Genomic DNA, 13,675 nt, shown 5'->3' on the forward strand with positions numbered 1-13,675 from the left:
AGAGATTTGAAGTCCCCAGTAGTAAGGAGAATTTCGGCAGGGAAATGGCAATGTTAGGAGGCTAGTAAGCAAAAGCATTGGAATTTAGATTAGGTGTGGTCATCCAAGTGACTTTGAGGAGTGTAGCAAAGGTGATAGCAGATGGGAATGAAGAAATCAAGAGACCAAAACGACAAGTCCTCCCCTGGGATGTGAATAAGGCTAAGGGCAGAAATATGGATGAGTATAAAATAGCCAAGCTCAAGTATAGAGGGTGACAGACAGTAAGTGATAATCACGTGTGGTACTGGGAGCAAGGTCAAGGACCTCCTCTCCAGGGATAAGGGAGGAGAAAGCCCCCTTTCATGCTATTTAAAGCAGGCAGTCTTGTGGGAAAGTGTGGTCAGATCTCAGCCACAGAGCCGGGAACGTGGGAGGATTTGCTCACAATTGAACAGAATCCACACAACAGAGGGAAACCAAGAGACAACTCAAAACTCAGAAAGGCAGGGTTGTGAGAGAACCAATCAAACACGGTCTCTGGTGCGCATGCCTATAACCCCAGCACTGAGAGGCAGAGGCAGGAGGGTCATGGGTTCAAGGCCAGGCTTCCTTTCATTATGAGGCTCGGAAAACAATAAAGGACAAGATGTGACATGGGAGGTTTGTCAGGGTCACACAGTGGGAAGGATTCCAAAAGAATCAGGAAAAATTGCTAGCGAATTCATTTTCCTCTTTCAAAATTTTTTGTGAGTTCATCTTTATCCTCCTTTTGGATTTTTCAGTTCCTCTGAGTAAAATCATAAAATTAGAATAAGACACCACAGGGCTTGAGATCCTGCGCCCTCTGACCTCCACTTTCCTTCTCAAACCACCGGAGCCTATTCCCTTCCTCGCAAGTCCACTTCCGGGAAGGCAAAGCCGAGCCCTCCCCCTCCCCGCCTCCTGCGGGAGGAGGCGGGATCAGGGCGGAGCAAACAGAAGTGGGCGGGGCAGGCTGGATTCTTCCGGTGACGTGTACAGTCTGGGCGCTCTGACGCGGACGGACATCCGGTCCCGCTTCCGCTGTCGGGAACGTTCGGTGGCTTCCTTCGGGAATCTCGGAGCGCTCTCCCCGAGTTCTGGCCCGCGGGTCGGACTCGCCTCTGCGTCCTCGACCACTGCGGTGAGCGGCGCGTCCCCGCGAGGCTGCGCGACGTGGGGGGCGGAGACCCCGAGCGTGGCGACCCGCGGGCGGGTGGCGGGCCGCGTGGGTCTCCCCGCGCCCCCGCCTCCAGGCCTCCCAGAGCCCCGCCACCCGGTGCGGCTCTCCTGTCGCTAGAGTCCAAGCGTGAGCCCAAAGAATTTCCACGTCGTTGCCAGAAACAAGTTCGAGAAAAAAAAAATTAGGTCTGAGATGCCCCAGTGGGTCGAGAATGGGCCACCCGTGGTCTCTCATTCAGCCCCACGCTCCAGACTTTAAATACTGCCTGAAGTCCCGTGGCTTGGCCACGATGATTAACCACTCTTTAGCTCTTAGGACTGCCCAAAGGATCGGGCTTTGGAATAAGGAAACAGAGGCCTGGTTTTCTATACTGTAGTTTTTCTGAATGCTGGAAACCAGTTTTGTAAGGTGTGGTGTGTGTATGGGAAACAGACTCCGAAGCATCTGGCCTGTTAAAGTTGCTGCTTTTAGGCAGGAGCGACAGACAGGGAAAGCAACCGTGGTTCTTAATCTCGCCAGAGAAAATGGGTTGGCTCTGCAGTTAGTGCTTGGCTTGCTGGATTTTTATTTAGATACTATCGCATCGAGAGTGTACACTGTCCAATGCTGCGTGGGTGGCTGCAGTAGGGATGTGGTTCTATATCTCAGAATGCTGATTTCAACTTGGCACAAAGTGAGTGTTGTAGTCGTTTTCTATTAATGCTGCATTTTTTTTTTTTTTTGAATGAAGAGCAGAATAGTTAACTTTAGAGTGAAAAAGCACTCTGGCTTTAGGGTGAGTTCTTTTGTTGCCTGTGCTGTTTTAGAGCTGTTTGGTAGTGCAGAGGAGGGTCTTAATTTAGAAGCCTTTGGCGGGGTAGTGTGTGTGTGTAGTGTTGCCTAACGGCTTGGGACATGTGTGACTGTAAAAGTGACAGAGGTGAGTTTCCGATTTAAGGAGAGTGTAAACACTGTGTAAGTGAGTCTGTTTTCTTGTTTAGAAAGAGGGAAAATGCCGAAAAAGAAGACTGGTGCGCGGAAGAAGGCGGAGAACCGCCGAGAGCGGGAGAAGCAGCTCAGAGCATCGAGAAGTACTGTGGACTTAGCGAAGCACCCGTGCAATGCTTCCATGGTAAGAGCTTCTTCAGACAGCAGCTAGTGGGTGAAAGGCACAGCTGGGTGGCACCGTAGAAGAATCTGAGAAGATGACCCATGCGTTCACTACGTGTGACACCTGTTAGAGGCCTGGTCACCGTTTTTACTGAGTAACAATGATTTTTTGTTGTTGTTAGATTGTATATTATTTATGAAGCGTGGCCTATTACCTCATATACTGTTGATAATAGATATTGAAGGAGAATGGATAATAGGAACTGAGAGAGAGGTTCCAGCTTTTCTATATTCTTTAACTCACTTATCTTATTCATTGGGTTTTCATCATTTTCTCTTAGCGTTCTTCACTCATTGATTTCCTGCTTGAGCACCCTGATTTCTAGACATATCCCATTTTCCTAACTAACTTTGCCCATGCTAAGCAGGTTGGTCTTGAAGAATGTATGACTTTTTGAAATGCTTTATTTACAAGACTTAATTTAGCAAATGTTTATTATTCATCGGAATACATGCCCTGCATGGACTCTGGTGCAACATTAATGGCTGATCGAGTGCCTCTTTTACAAGTCTAGAATTCCCTAGTGTCTATAGGACTTGTTTATAAATGATGGAAACACAATTTAGCCTTAGGGAAAAGGAGTTCACTGGAGCAGTAGCTCCAAGTAGCGGGAACAAGAAAGTGTGTAAAAGAGCGAGGGACAGCTGGGGCCTGGATTCTCTGCTTCCTCTTCTTTTGCTCCTGCGCCTCCAAGGATGGCCATCCTTTTATTTGTTTACCTTCTTGATTTCTGTAGCGTGCATTTATCACTTTGTGGAGGTCACAGGAAGAAAGACTTCTCAGAGGTTGGGTTTGAGTCCTTTTTTGTCCCAGGACTGATATTTATGGTGTAGAGGGTCAGGTTTCACAGTACAGATGTGACAGTGGGAACTGTATTGTGAATATCAGGTTCTTTTCAGAAAAGAGGGGTGCTAAACAGACAGCTACGTGACTAGCGTACGTAAGTGCATGTATGAGAGTAGACCTTGCTAAGCAGTTCAGTAACGTTACAGTCCTGTGCTGTCTTTATTTACTACTACTTAGGATTGAGTAAAACTGAGTGTGTGGGAGGGAGTGCAGCTTACAGAGAATATTGTTCTTTACTAGAGTGTTCAGCAGGAAGAGAGAAAAGGGAAAGTATTAGCATAAATGAAGGAATGGAGAAGAGTGTCGAACATATTTGGGTAAAGATTGATAGTGACTTGACCCTGAAGAGTAGAGCAGGCTAGGGAGCTTGGTGGCCCCATTTCAATGTAGATAGTTTGTGATCTTTATTACTTTGTGTCCTTCTGTATTTCTAGCGTCCACTCAATGTAGACAAATAGGATGTTTTTTAATTAAAACAGGAAATTGAACAAGGACTTGTATGTGTTTTCTGTACAGGACTTGGTTTCTTTAAAACAACCAAAGGCAAACCCAGGATGTTGAACTTTTGTAGCATGGCTTCTCCCATTGTGGATCACAGTGTAACTTTTTTGTTTACCTTTGCTAGTGGCGTGAGTACAAGAGCTTGTACACATGGCTGGAGCTGGAATTGGGATGTAGAATCAGTTACATTTTAATGTGGGAAAGAAAAATAGTCTTTATAATGTAAGTAAATTTTCCATTTTCAGCCAGCAGAAAATTAATGCTATCTTTTAACTTTTACAGGAATGTGACAAGTGTCAGAGGTAAATTTTCTTTATTTCTTTTTCTTTCTGTGTGAAACTGTCTTTGTGTGCTTCTTGTTGTGATATAACACTTGGGGAGGAAAGGGTTTATTTTGTCATCCAGCACTGAGGGAAGCCAGGGCAGGAGCTCAAGGCAGGAACCTTGGGGCTGGAGCTGTTGCCGACAGTGGAGGAATGCTGCTTTCTGGCTTGCCTCCACACTCGAGTTCAGCCACCTTTCTTGTGTAGCCCAGGACTCCCTGCCCGGGCTGGCACTGCCCGCGCTGGGTCCTCCTCCATCAGTTAGCAGTTGAGAAAAGGCTGCACAGACATTGCCCACAGGCCAGTCTGATGGAGGCAGTTCCTCAGCTGATGCTCCCTCTTCTCAGATACTCTAGTTTGTGTGGAGTTGACAAACACTAACCAGCACAGCAATAAAATAGTCTCTCCTTTGTCTGAAATTGACCCTATTTAAAATTTTTGTTTTACATGACAAGGCGGCAGAAGAATAGAGCATTTTGCTATTTTTGTAATTCTGTTCAGAAGTTACCAATATGTGCACAGTGTGGTAAGTATGCAACTATGAAGGCATGTTTTTATCAAATGTTTATCTGGCAGTTGTCAAGTGTAGGTGGAGCTATTTCCCTAAAATAATTCCAAATAAAACTAAATGGTCTTTCTTAGAGAAGAAAGATTGGTGTTTCCTCAGTGATCTTCACAGACTGTTAGCATGCTAACACGTCTGATCAGAAAACACTTACATTGAGAGTGTTGTGGTCTTTGCCAGATTACTCTCATCTGGGGGACATCTACTATGTGCTCCTAACCACTTGCTTAGGGAGCCTAGTCACCTTTCCTCAGATTTACCCTCAGTGTTTATCTTGAACACATGCCCTCCTTACTTAGACTGTGGTTTAAATAGAGCACTTTGGGGGTACCCATTTATACATACTTATGTAGAGCGGCAGGTTAGTGATTAGGGTTACATATGGAATATTTCTAGTATAGTTCTAGTTTTCCAAGAGGTCATTGGTTGAGTTCTGCCGTTAGTGGAAAAGAGAACCTGTAGATCAAACACTCACCTGCCTTTGTTGTACTAAATCAAGTGAATGCAGGCTGAGAAAACACGTTTGTGGAAGGACAAAAGGCAAGCCTTGCATTGTCAGTGTCTCTAGGCTTGGACTTTGTAGAGAGAGCTGTGTTGAGATGCATTTTCTGTTGCAGACTCTCATATGTCACGGATCAGTTGGTAGCTGCTGCCCCGTGTCCAGTTTCTCTTTCTCTTCAGTTCCTGTTACCTAAGTTTGCTTCTCAGGGAACAAGATACCAGCAACCAAGCATCTTCTGTTTGTCTCGTGTTCCATTCTGTAGTCTGGTGGGCAGTTAATATGTGGTCACTAATCTTGACATAATGTCTGATGAAGAGATTTCTTGGCAGGGTTGGGGTTAGTCATTTGTAGATAAGTATCTTTCAGGATGTTGTGATTTTTATATGTGGATAAACTTAAGTGCAACAATTAGGGTTATAATCATTTGGTGTGCCTTTTGATAGTCTGTGGCAAGAAATAACTGGTAAGTCCAAGCCAGGCTATTTCTATTGTGATTTATGAATATAAAATTCATTTTAAAGTGTGCTTTTTACAATGTTTTGATTCACTTGAAGTTTATAAGATTTGAAACTGTCAAAATGATCATTGAATTATAATGCATAACCTGGAACTTCTGATTTCATTACAAGTATGAATTAGCATATTGCATATAAATTATTATATAACAGCTTTTATAGATTAATAAATTCCTAATCTCAGATCATCTGATTCAGGTAATGAGATATATATCCATGTGCTTTTTTACTCAAGTGGGAAAATACACTGGTTTCATTTTTTAATTTTTTAAAATATTATTTCCAGAGGCTCTTGGGCTAGATCAAAGAGGAATTAGTGAACACTTTCTTGTATGTACTAATTTGTAGGGCTAATAGTGCGCATGTATATTTTTTCACCAGGAAAAACCAAGTGCATGATGAAGTCTTCAGACTGTGTCATCAAGCATGCTGGCGTCTACAGTACTGGCCTTGCAATGGTGGTAAGCCCCTTGTCATGTCTAGTGGAGTGGGTTTCCAAGATAAAGCCATTTTAACTAGTATCTTAATGGGTTTTAAAATAATTTTATTAATTCCTTGAGATTTTCATACAATATATTTCCATTATATTGGCCTCCACCTCTTTCCAGATCTATCCATCCAACTTCGTGTTATTTTTTAACTCATTGAGTCCAATTCATGTTGCCCAAATACTTTTAAGTGTAAGGCCTGCCCTGGAGCATGCTCGGCCTACCAAAGGTCACACCCTTAAAGAAAATTGACTCTTCCTCTCCCAGAAGCTATCAAATGCCAGTTGCTTCTCTTTGTGCTCACCTCTCCCCTCCATGCAAGGATCTTGCTGGCTTTGAGCTTCGTGCACAGGTTTTGTGCATGCTGTCCAAAGTTGTTGTGATTTTTCTGTGTGTGACTACCCTATTGTGTCTGGGGTACACTTTTGTTTCCTTATAGTCTTCTACCACCTCTGGCTTCTAAACCCTGTCTTTGTTAGAGATCCCTGAGCCTTGGAGGTCGGCTTATGTCATAGATACCTTTCTGCACTCCACAGTCTCTGCATGTTGACCAGTTTTTGGTCTTTGTGTTAATTACCATTTATTGCAAGAACAGAAGCTTCTTTGATGAGGTTTGAGAGACACACTGATTTATCTATGTATATAGCAATAAGTCATTAAGAGTGTCCATTTAGCAGAATAATAGTGGTATGACCTATGACCTATGTAGCCTCAAGTCACTTTTGGTCCTGATGATAGTGCCAGGTATTAGGCACAGGGATAGGCTTTAAATTCAAGCAGGAATAGTTGGTTACTCCCATAATACTCCTGCCATGATTGCACCAGTGGCCTTGTCATGCCAAGACCGTCACTGTTGTAGCTTAGAAGATTTGTATCTGGGTAAGATTAATCATTCATCTTACCCGCCTCTAGTGGAGTGACGGCACCTTCCGGTTCTGTGAGAGCTAGCCAGGAGGGGTGAAGCTCGTTTCCCTAATGACAGCACTTTCTTTGTCGTTTTAGAGGTCACCCAACTGAAGGTGCCATTGTACCTTTCTAACTGTTCCACAGGCTTCACAAAAGAAATTCCCAGTTGTCAGACCCTCACCAACATTCAAGCCTTTGGTTAAATAAGTTTCAAAAGAACTTAAGGTTAATTTGTTTTAAACATTAAATTTGACAAAAAGTACCTATTAGTTATACATTATCTTTACTAGATAAGGTTTTAGAAGGAATTTTAGTACCATAAATAGAAATAGATTATTTGATGTACTTTGTTCTTTTTCACTAAGAGACATTAAATATGAGCTGTGAGTTTTGCTACATTCTGCAGTGTCATTTATGCTTCATGTCCAGGTCACTTTTCCGTGAGGAAAGTAATCCTGGTTTTATGTATATTGTTGATGGTGATTTCCCTGATCTGGGGTTTTCTCTGGGACAACGTTGTTCCCTCAGGCCTGAGTCATTTGCCTGTTCTTTCTTTGCTGGTAACCACTTGCTACCCTTCCTTGCTCCTCAGGTATGTGTGGGGGCTGAGAGGAGAGTTCCCTGCTTTAAAGTCTGGATTACCTGGTTGAGAGTTCCTTCTTTCCTGCTAGGATGCTGTCTGATCAAGGAGAGATACTTGTTAGGTTTCTACATTTACAGCTCCGGATCCTTCCTTCTAATTGCTGGCCTTTGTTCCTCTGCTTAGTGTTTGCAGTGGCCCTGTGGTAGCTGCTCTAGACCCTTGTTCTTTGTTGCAGGGTGCAATATGTGACTTCTGTGAAGCTTGGGTTTGCCACGGGAGGAAGTGTCTTAGCACCCATGCCTGTGCCTGCCCACTCACTGATGCGGAATGTGTGGAGTGTGAGCGAGGGGTATGGGACCATGGTAAGTGATTAGGTGCAAACATTAAACCTGGTTACAAGTAAATGCTAGCTTGTATGTGATCTTTCTCCATATAGATTCTTTCAAATCTTACACTAATATAATTGGTATTTATCTTATACACTGATATAATTGTACCAGCAGTATTAGGAAGTGCTAGTACCTTTCACCCTAGCAGGTAGAGGGGAGTTTGGGGGAGGACAGGCAGCCTCTCTTAGCCTGTGATGTTCTGTAAGTGGGAAGGAGGTAGTAGAGGCCATAGTTAATGTTCGTTTTGAAGTATGTCACCAGCTTTATTTTAGCTGTTGCCGCGCAACTTTGATATACATTGATATACTGAAATTAGTTGCTATCTTTGAAAAGTTATGTGGGTAAGAATTTTTAAAGTTATTAAGTTTGTGATATTACATTTTGAGTATTTTAATCTCACAGGAGGCAGAATATTCAGCTGTTCATTTTGCCATAATTTTCTTTGTGAAGATGATCAGTTTGAGCATCAAGCCAGCTGCCAAGTTTTAGAAGCAGAGACATTTAAATGTAAGTTGTTTTGTTAGCTTTTCTGGACCTGGGATTCTGGAGTAAGTTCTTTTATGCTATTTCTTTGTGTGTGTGTGTGTGTGTGTGTGTGTGTGTGTGTGTGTGTATTTTGTTTATAGGAAAAAAAAATCCCAAACATTAGCTCCAAATTTTTCTATGAGGATAATGGTGGTATGTTGGCTGGGCAGTTCATTTCTCGGCCTTCATCAGACATTGATATTCTTATAGCATTCCTGGTCCTCTGTATTTCCGGCTGGCATTTTCACTTTTAGGTTCCTATACTGTCTTAGTTAGGATTTCTATTGCTGTGAAGGGACACTGATCACAGCAACTTTTAAAGGAAAATATTTATTTGGGGCTGGCTTATAGTTCAGAGGTTCAGTCCATTATCGTCATGGTGGGACATGGCGTTCAGGCAGACATGGTGCTGGAGAGGTAGCTGAGAGTTCTTCATCTTGTATAGGCAACAAGAAGTGGTCTGTCTCACTGGGCGGCATGGTTTGAGCATAAAGGAGACCTCGGAGCCCGCCTCCACAGTGACACACTTCCTCCAACAAGACCACACCTACTCCAACAATGCCTCATGTCCTAATAATGCCACTAGCTTTGGGTGCCATTTTCTTTCACCACATCTCCTGAGCAAGCCCAGCCCTTTCCTCCCCTTTCTCAATGCCCTCAGTAAGTGCCCCCTCCTCATGCATCTCTGAAAGTGTGGGGACTCGGGCTTCCTCCCTGGAGAGTTCACTTTACATTTGGTTGGGCATCTGAGGTCTGTATTTAACCTGTACCTACAATTCTGCATTTTCCAGTTGAAAACCAACATAACTGATTGGTTTAATAATAATAGAATTATCTTTATAGATAATTTCTAAAGGCTAATTGAAATGAGAGTATATGTAAAATGTTATTCTGTGATGCCTGGTATTGACGACCCTAGGGAAAAGACAGACATTCTCAGTTATTCACTTCCATTGTATGGTTCTCATTCTGGGGGAGATGCTAACTCTGTCACTCATCTACAGATTTTAGTTGCTATGTTGCTGATCTGAGATATGTACTGCACACTGTATGTAAAATTCAGTATTTACTTAGAAATTTTCACAAGAGTATTTCAAAGTATATTGCACCCGCCCCCCACCCTTTTAGGCTTTTGTAGAATGTGTGGGATAGAAATAAAACTATTTGTGGAGGAAGCATGGGTGCTTTGTGTGTTTATAGTACTTGAACCCTGCAGGTCAGCAACTGACTTACTGGGCTTTGATGCCATTGAGAGAGCATCTGGGATTCAGAAGTGACAGAAGTAATGTGCAAGGCCTGAGTAACTGGCCGGATTTTAAGATGGCTCTTGTCTTTCACAGGCGTTTCCTGCAACCGACTTGGCCAGCATTCCTGTCTCCGCTGTAAGGTGTGCCTCCTTGCTGTCTCATTCAGACTTGGATTTGAGTACCTGTACTCTTGCCCTAGGCCTTGGATGCTTTAGCACTAAGATATATGGAACTTAAAACTTGTGTGGCCTTTTCTTGAATTAATTAATGAACTAGTTATCTAATTGATGCTAGGTCTTACTGTATGGTTCAGACTGGCCTTGAATTTACAATAATTCTTCTGCCTCCACCTCTGAGTATTGAGGTTCCTGGCCTAAACTGCTGAGCCAGGCTAGTTCTGTTAGTTTTGAGATTGTGGCATAGAAGTCAGTGACTTCAGTGGCTTTCCTTTGGCCACCCACTTCTGTAGTATTTCCTCGACCACATGTCCCCAGGGGCCCAGCGCAGTGGTTTTTGAGCCTTATGTTTGTAGAGAGCATCGTGACTGGAATCCTGGGGCTATGGATTACATGGTTCCTGCTTAGAAGAGTCTGGGTGGAGAAGATTTCCATAGTGTCTTTTTAGGCTATCTCTGGCATTCCTGTTGGGCAGAGATCACCAGAGAACTTATTTCTCTCAGAAACATTTCTTGTTTGTAGCCTTGTCCATCTCCTGTCTTCCTTCTTTCCCAGTTCTGCTGAGTGCTGTGGGGTGGCTTTCTGTAGAGCTCTTCGTGTCTGCCTGGGCTGTTTCTGTGCTAGTCTGTCTTTCCTGCTCACTACCCTGTTCACCTCGCGATGTCAGCTAAGATCCCACAGGGTTCAGTGGCCCTCTGCACTTCTCTCAGTACTTAGGGCCTTGAAGTTTTCTTTCTACTCTTAGTTGGGTGGTGGTGTACCCTCAAGATGAACAGACTCCCCACCATTTTGTTATCAAGGACCTCCAGTATGAATAAGTAGATAAGCCACTTTCCATGTCCTCCTGTGTAAGTGTCTGCCTTGTGTTTAGTCCTGGCAAAATCCATTTCCCTTTAGAAAGTCCAAATCAGAAACAAGAGCGTGTGTCTAGTCCTGTCCAGTTCTTAACTCTGCTTCAGACAAAAGTATGTTCAGATTTTCCTGTCACACTGAATGGTGTCTCCTTATATCTTTTAAATTAAACACTGGCTTCTTTCTGCTTCTCCTGTACAGGCTTGTTTCTGTGACGAACATACAAGGAGCAAGGTGTTTAAGCAAGAAAAAGGGAAACAGCCTCCTTGCCCAAAATGTGGACATGAAACTCAGGAGACAAAGGATCTCAGCATGTCAAGTAAGGCTTGATGTGTGTGTGTGTGTGTGTGTGTGTGTGTGTGTGTGTGTGTGTGTGTGTGTGTGTGTAATTTATCTTTCTGATTGAAAGGATAATTGTATTGTCATAAGCAAGTAGGATTTTATAGCCTTGGAAAATGTGTGGTACAGTTTCTCAGTTTGGTATGAGAAACGTACTAATATTCACTGAGGTTTGATGTTTGCCTCAGTTATTTGTGCTTGTGTTGTGTAGACTTCTCTGAGGAAATTAGGAAAATATTTCCCTTCTCATGTAAGAGTAAGCACTAGTGTAACAGTATATCCCATGGCAGTGGGGTGTGTGAGCATTGGCACTAATCGATGACATGTATGTGACTGTCTCTTGTAGCTCGCTCTTTGAAATTTGGCAGACAGACTGGAGGTGAAGAGGGAGATGGAGCTTCTGGGTATGACTCTTACTGGAAGAACCTGTCATCTGAGAAGTATGCAGATACTGGGTACCATGATGATGAGGAGGAGGATGAAGAAGCAGAGGATGAAGAGGAGGAAGAAGATGGGAAGGACTCAGATGCTGAGTCCTCAGATCTGTTTACTAGTTTGAACTTAGGAAGGACCTATGCCAGTGGTTATGCTCACTATGAAGAGCAGGAGAACTAGGAGCAGCTCCCGCCGGCACTTGGGAGAACAAGCTGAATCATGAGATGCTCAGACGTTCCCTCCCTTGGTCTTGTCCAAACGGCTAGTCACACTAGGCCCAGGAGTAGGTTCTGGCAGTTTATAGGAACTGATACTGGACTTCTAGTGTAAGAAAAATAAGTTAAGCGTAAGGCAAATGGAGTATCATGGATTGGATTATTACTGATTTCAATCATCTGGTAGGTTTTACCAGTTAGTTACATATAAAATACATGATGAAGGAAAAGAAAGGAAATATATTTATTTGAAATTAAATTGCTGTTTTTATTAAAAGCACTGCTTATAAATTCATGTATCTGATTTTACAAAGTGTAACGGGTAAAATTACTGTATTCTTCCTTTTCTTTCTATCCATACAATGATAGTCATGTTATATTCTGAATTTTCACTGACCATTCATGCTGTCCTAAGTAGTCATGTCTGTGTTAGCGGTTGACATCTTCATTTTCTTACACTGTATGTGCTCACCAGTGCTGGTTAATGCCTCAGTGACTGACAGAAATCTAGCTGCTTTCATACACATAATGCCAGGACTAGTATTGTTGATGCTTCACCCAGGGAATCTCATTTTTAAAATAAATCTAGTATTATACTTGAATACCTTCGATACTGAGTTCTTGGTATGTTTTATCAGCTTACTTTGTTAAGCATTTAAGTATTTCTATAAACTGGTAAAGTTTGGACCTAATATTGGGACAGAAATCTGAGATTAATTACATGACACAATTGGTGATAAGTGGGGAACTGATGGTCCCTGGCACAGACGTCTAGTTCCTACTTGCATTAACAGTGACCTAGGATACCTCAGCCTCTCTTCTGCCACTCTGCCGAAATACTCTTACCAAAGCAACTCAAGAAGAAAGGGCTTATTTTGGCTTATGGTTCCAGAAGAATCCAGTCCGTCATGGCAGGGAGATGTGGTGGTAGGAACGTAGAATCAGCTTGTGCATCAGGCAGGAAGCAGACAACAGGAAGTGGAATGGAACTGGAAAACCAGGTCCATAGTGCTGTACTGGGGCTCTACCTCCTGAAGGATCCATAACCTTCCCGTAGCACCTCCAGCCGGGACCAAATTCAAACACAGGAGTCCTGGGGGCATTTCCCATGGAAACCACAGTCACGGTAGAGGGGAGACCACACTGGACTGCTCAAGTACGGATATTTGAAGAAAATTAGGGTGACAATTCCTGCCATTGTGTTTAGAGAAATGAGGGAATAGCAGAGGGTAGAAAAGGCAATAGGAGCTCCGTGTAGAAGCCAGAGGACCTCTGATTTCATCGGAGAAAAGCTTTTCATGTCAATCTAAAGGAGTGTATCACACAAAGGTTAGGAAACCTGAGCAATCCAGACAGGGAAGACGGAGGCATGTGGGGGCTGTTGAAGACTGGTTCTGATGCAGAGGCTTTCCCAGGCAGCGAGCCCTTTTAGTATGTAGCCTGTGAGCTCGGGTAAAACAGGCTTAAGACCTGAGAAAACACAGGAGCTCTTAAGAATTAGCATGCACTGGGAAGAGCCAGAGGAATATGCTAGAGATAGCACTGCTGAAGAGGGTCAGGAGAGAACCAATGTGACGACGTCTTCCTGCTATAGGGCTCTTAGATTACACAGTGGAGTTGTTTTGCTAGAGGATTTAACACTATGATTAGGATCTTGGGAGATGGTCTGAATTCATCACCAGGATGGCTTCTATAAGCATGGTAAAATCAATAACTCATTTGTGCAGGCTTTCTGAGGTGGATGGGAAAAAAAGGAAATGTTGACAGGGCTGGTAAGATGGTTCTCTGGGTAAAGATGCTTGCCACCAAGACTGAAGCCCTGAATTCAGTCCCTGGGACCCACATGGTGAAGGGAGAGGACTGACTTGTGCAAGTTGTCCTCTGACCCCATGTGTGTGTGTCATGTGCTCTCTTCCCCCTGCTCTGCATACAAAC

The 13,675-nt window shown here is 43.3% G+C and overlaps 1 protein-coding gene across 2 annotated transcripts; it reads left to right on the forward strand.

Annotated features, from left to right (window-relative positions):
- Positions 1-1,011: 1,011 nt before the first annotated feature.
- Positions 1,012-12,349, forward strand: Znf330 (zinc finger protein 330). Of its 2 annotated transcripts, XM_052728443.1 has the most exons (10): positions 1,012-1,144; positions 2,164-2,294; positions 3,963-3,982; positions 4,459-4,529; positions 5,967-6,046; positions 7,798-7,924; positions 8,354-8,458; positions 9,817-9,863; positions 10,953-11,070; positions 11,437-12,349. In XM_052728443.1, exons 2-10 carry the CDS (start codon positions 2,175-2,177, stop codon positions 11,703-11,705), a joined length of 957 nt encoding a protein of 318 aa, XP_052584403.1. In that variant the 5' UTR covers positions 1,012-1,144; positions 2,164-2,174; the 3' UTR covers positions 11,706-12,349. The 2 variants fall into 2 exon arrangements, with proteins under 2 accessions (XP_052584403.1, XP_052584404.1); XM_052728444.1 differs by lacking the exons at positions 1,012-1,144; positions 4,459-4,529 and having other exon boundaries at positions 2,177-2,294.
- The last annotated feature ends 1,326 nt before the right edge of the window (positions 12,350-13,675 follow it).

The sequence above is a fragment of the Peromyscus californicus genome, unplaced genomic scaffold, assembly GCF_007827085.1.
Source record: "Peromyscus californicus insignis strain IS unplaced genomic scaffold, ASM782708v3 Scaffold_8__1_contigs__length_139910024, whole genome shotgun sequence".
NCBI classification, from domain to species: Eukaryota; Metazoa; Chordata; class Mammalia; order Rodentia; family Cricetidae; genus Peromyscus; species Peromyscus californicus.

Excerpts from the sequence above, each read along its gene's own strand:
- Znf330 (XM_052728443.1), top strand. The coding sequence starts at position 2,175 with ATGCCGAAAAAGAAGACTGGTGCGCGGAAGAAGGCGGAGAACCGCCGA. Across the intron at positions 4,530-5,966 it reads ACCAATATGTGCACAGTGTG|GAAAAACCAAGTGCATGATG; the intron begins GTAAGTATGCAA and ends TTTTTTCACCAG. Across the intron at positions 6,047-7,797 it reads GTACTGGCCTTGCAATGGTG|GGTGCAATATGTGACTTCTG; the intron begins GTAAGCCCCTTG and ends TCTTTGTTGCAG.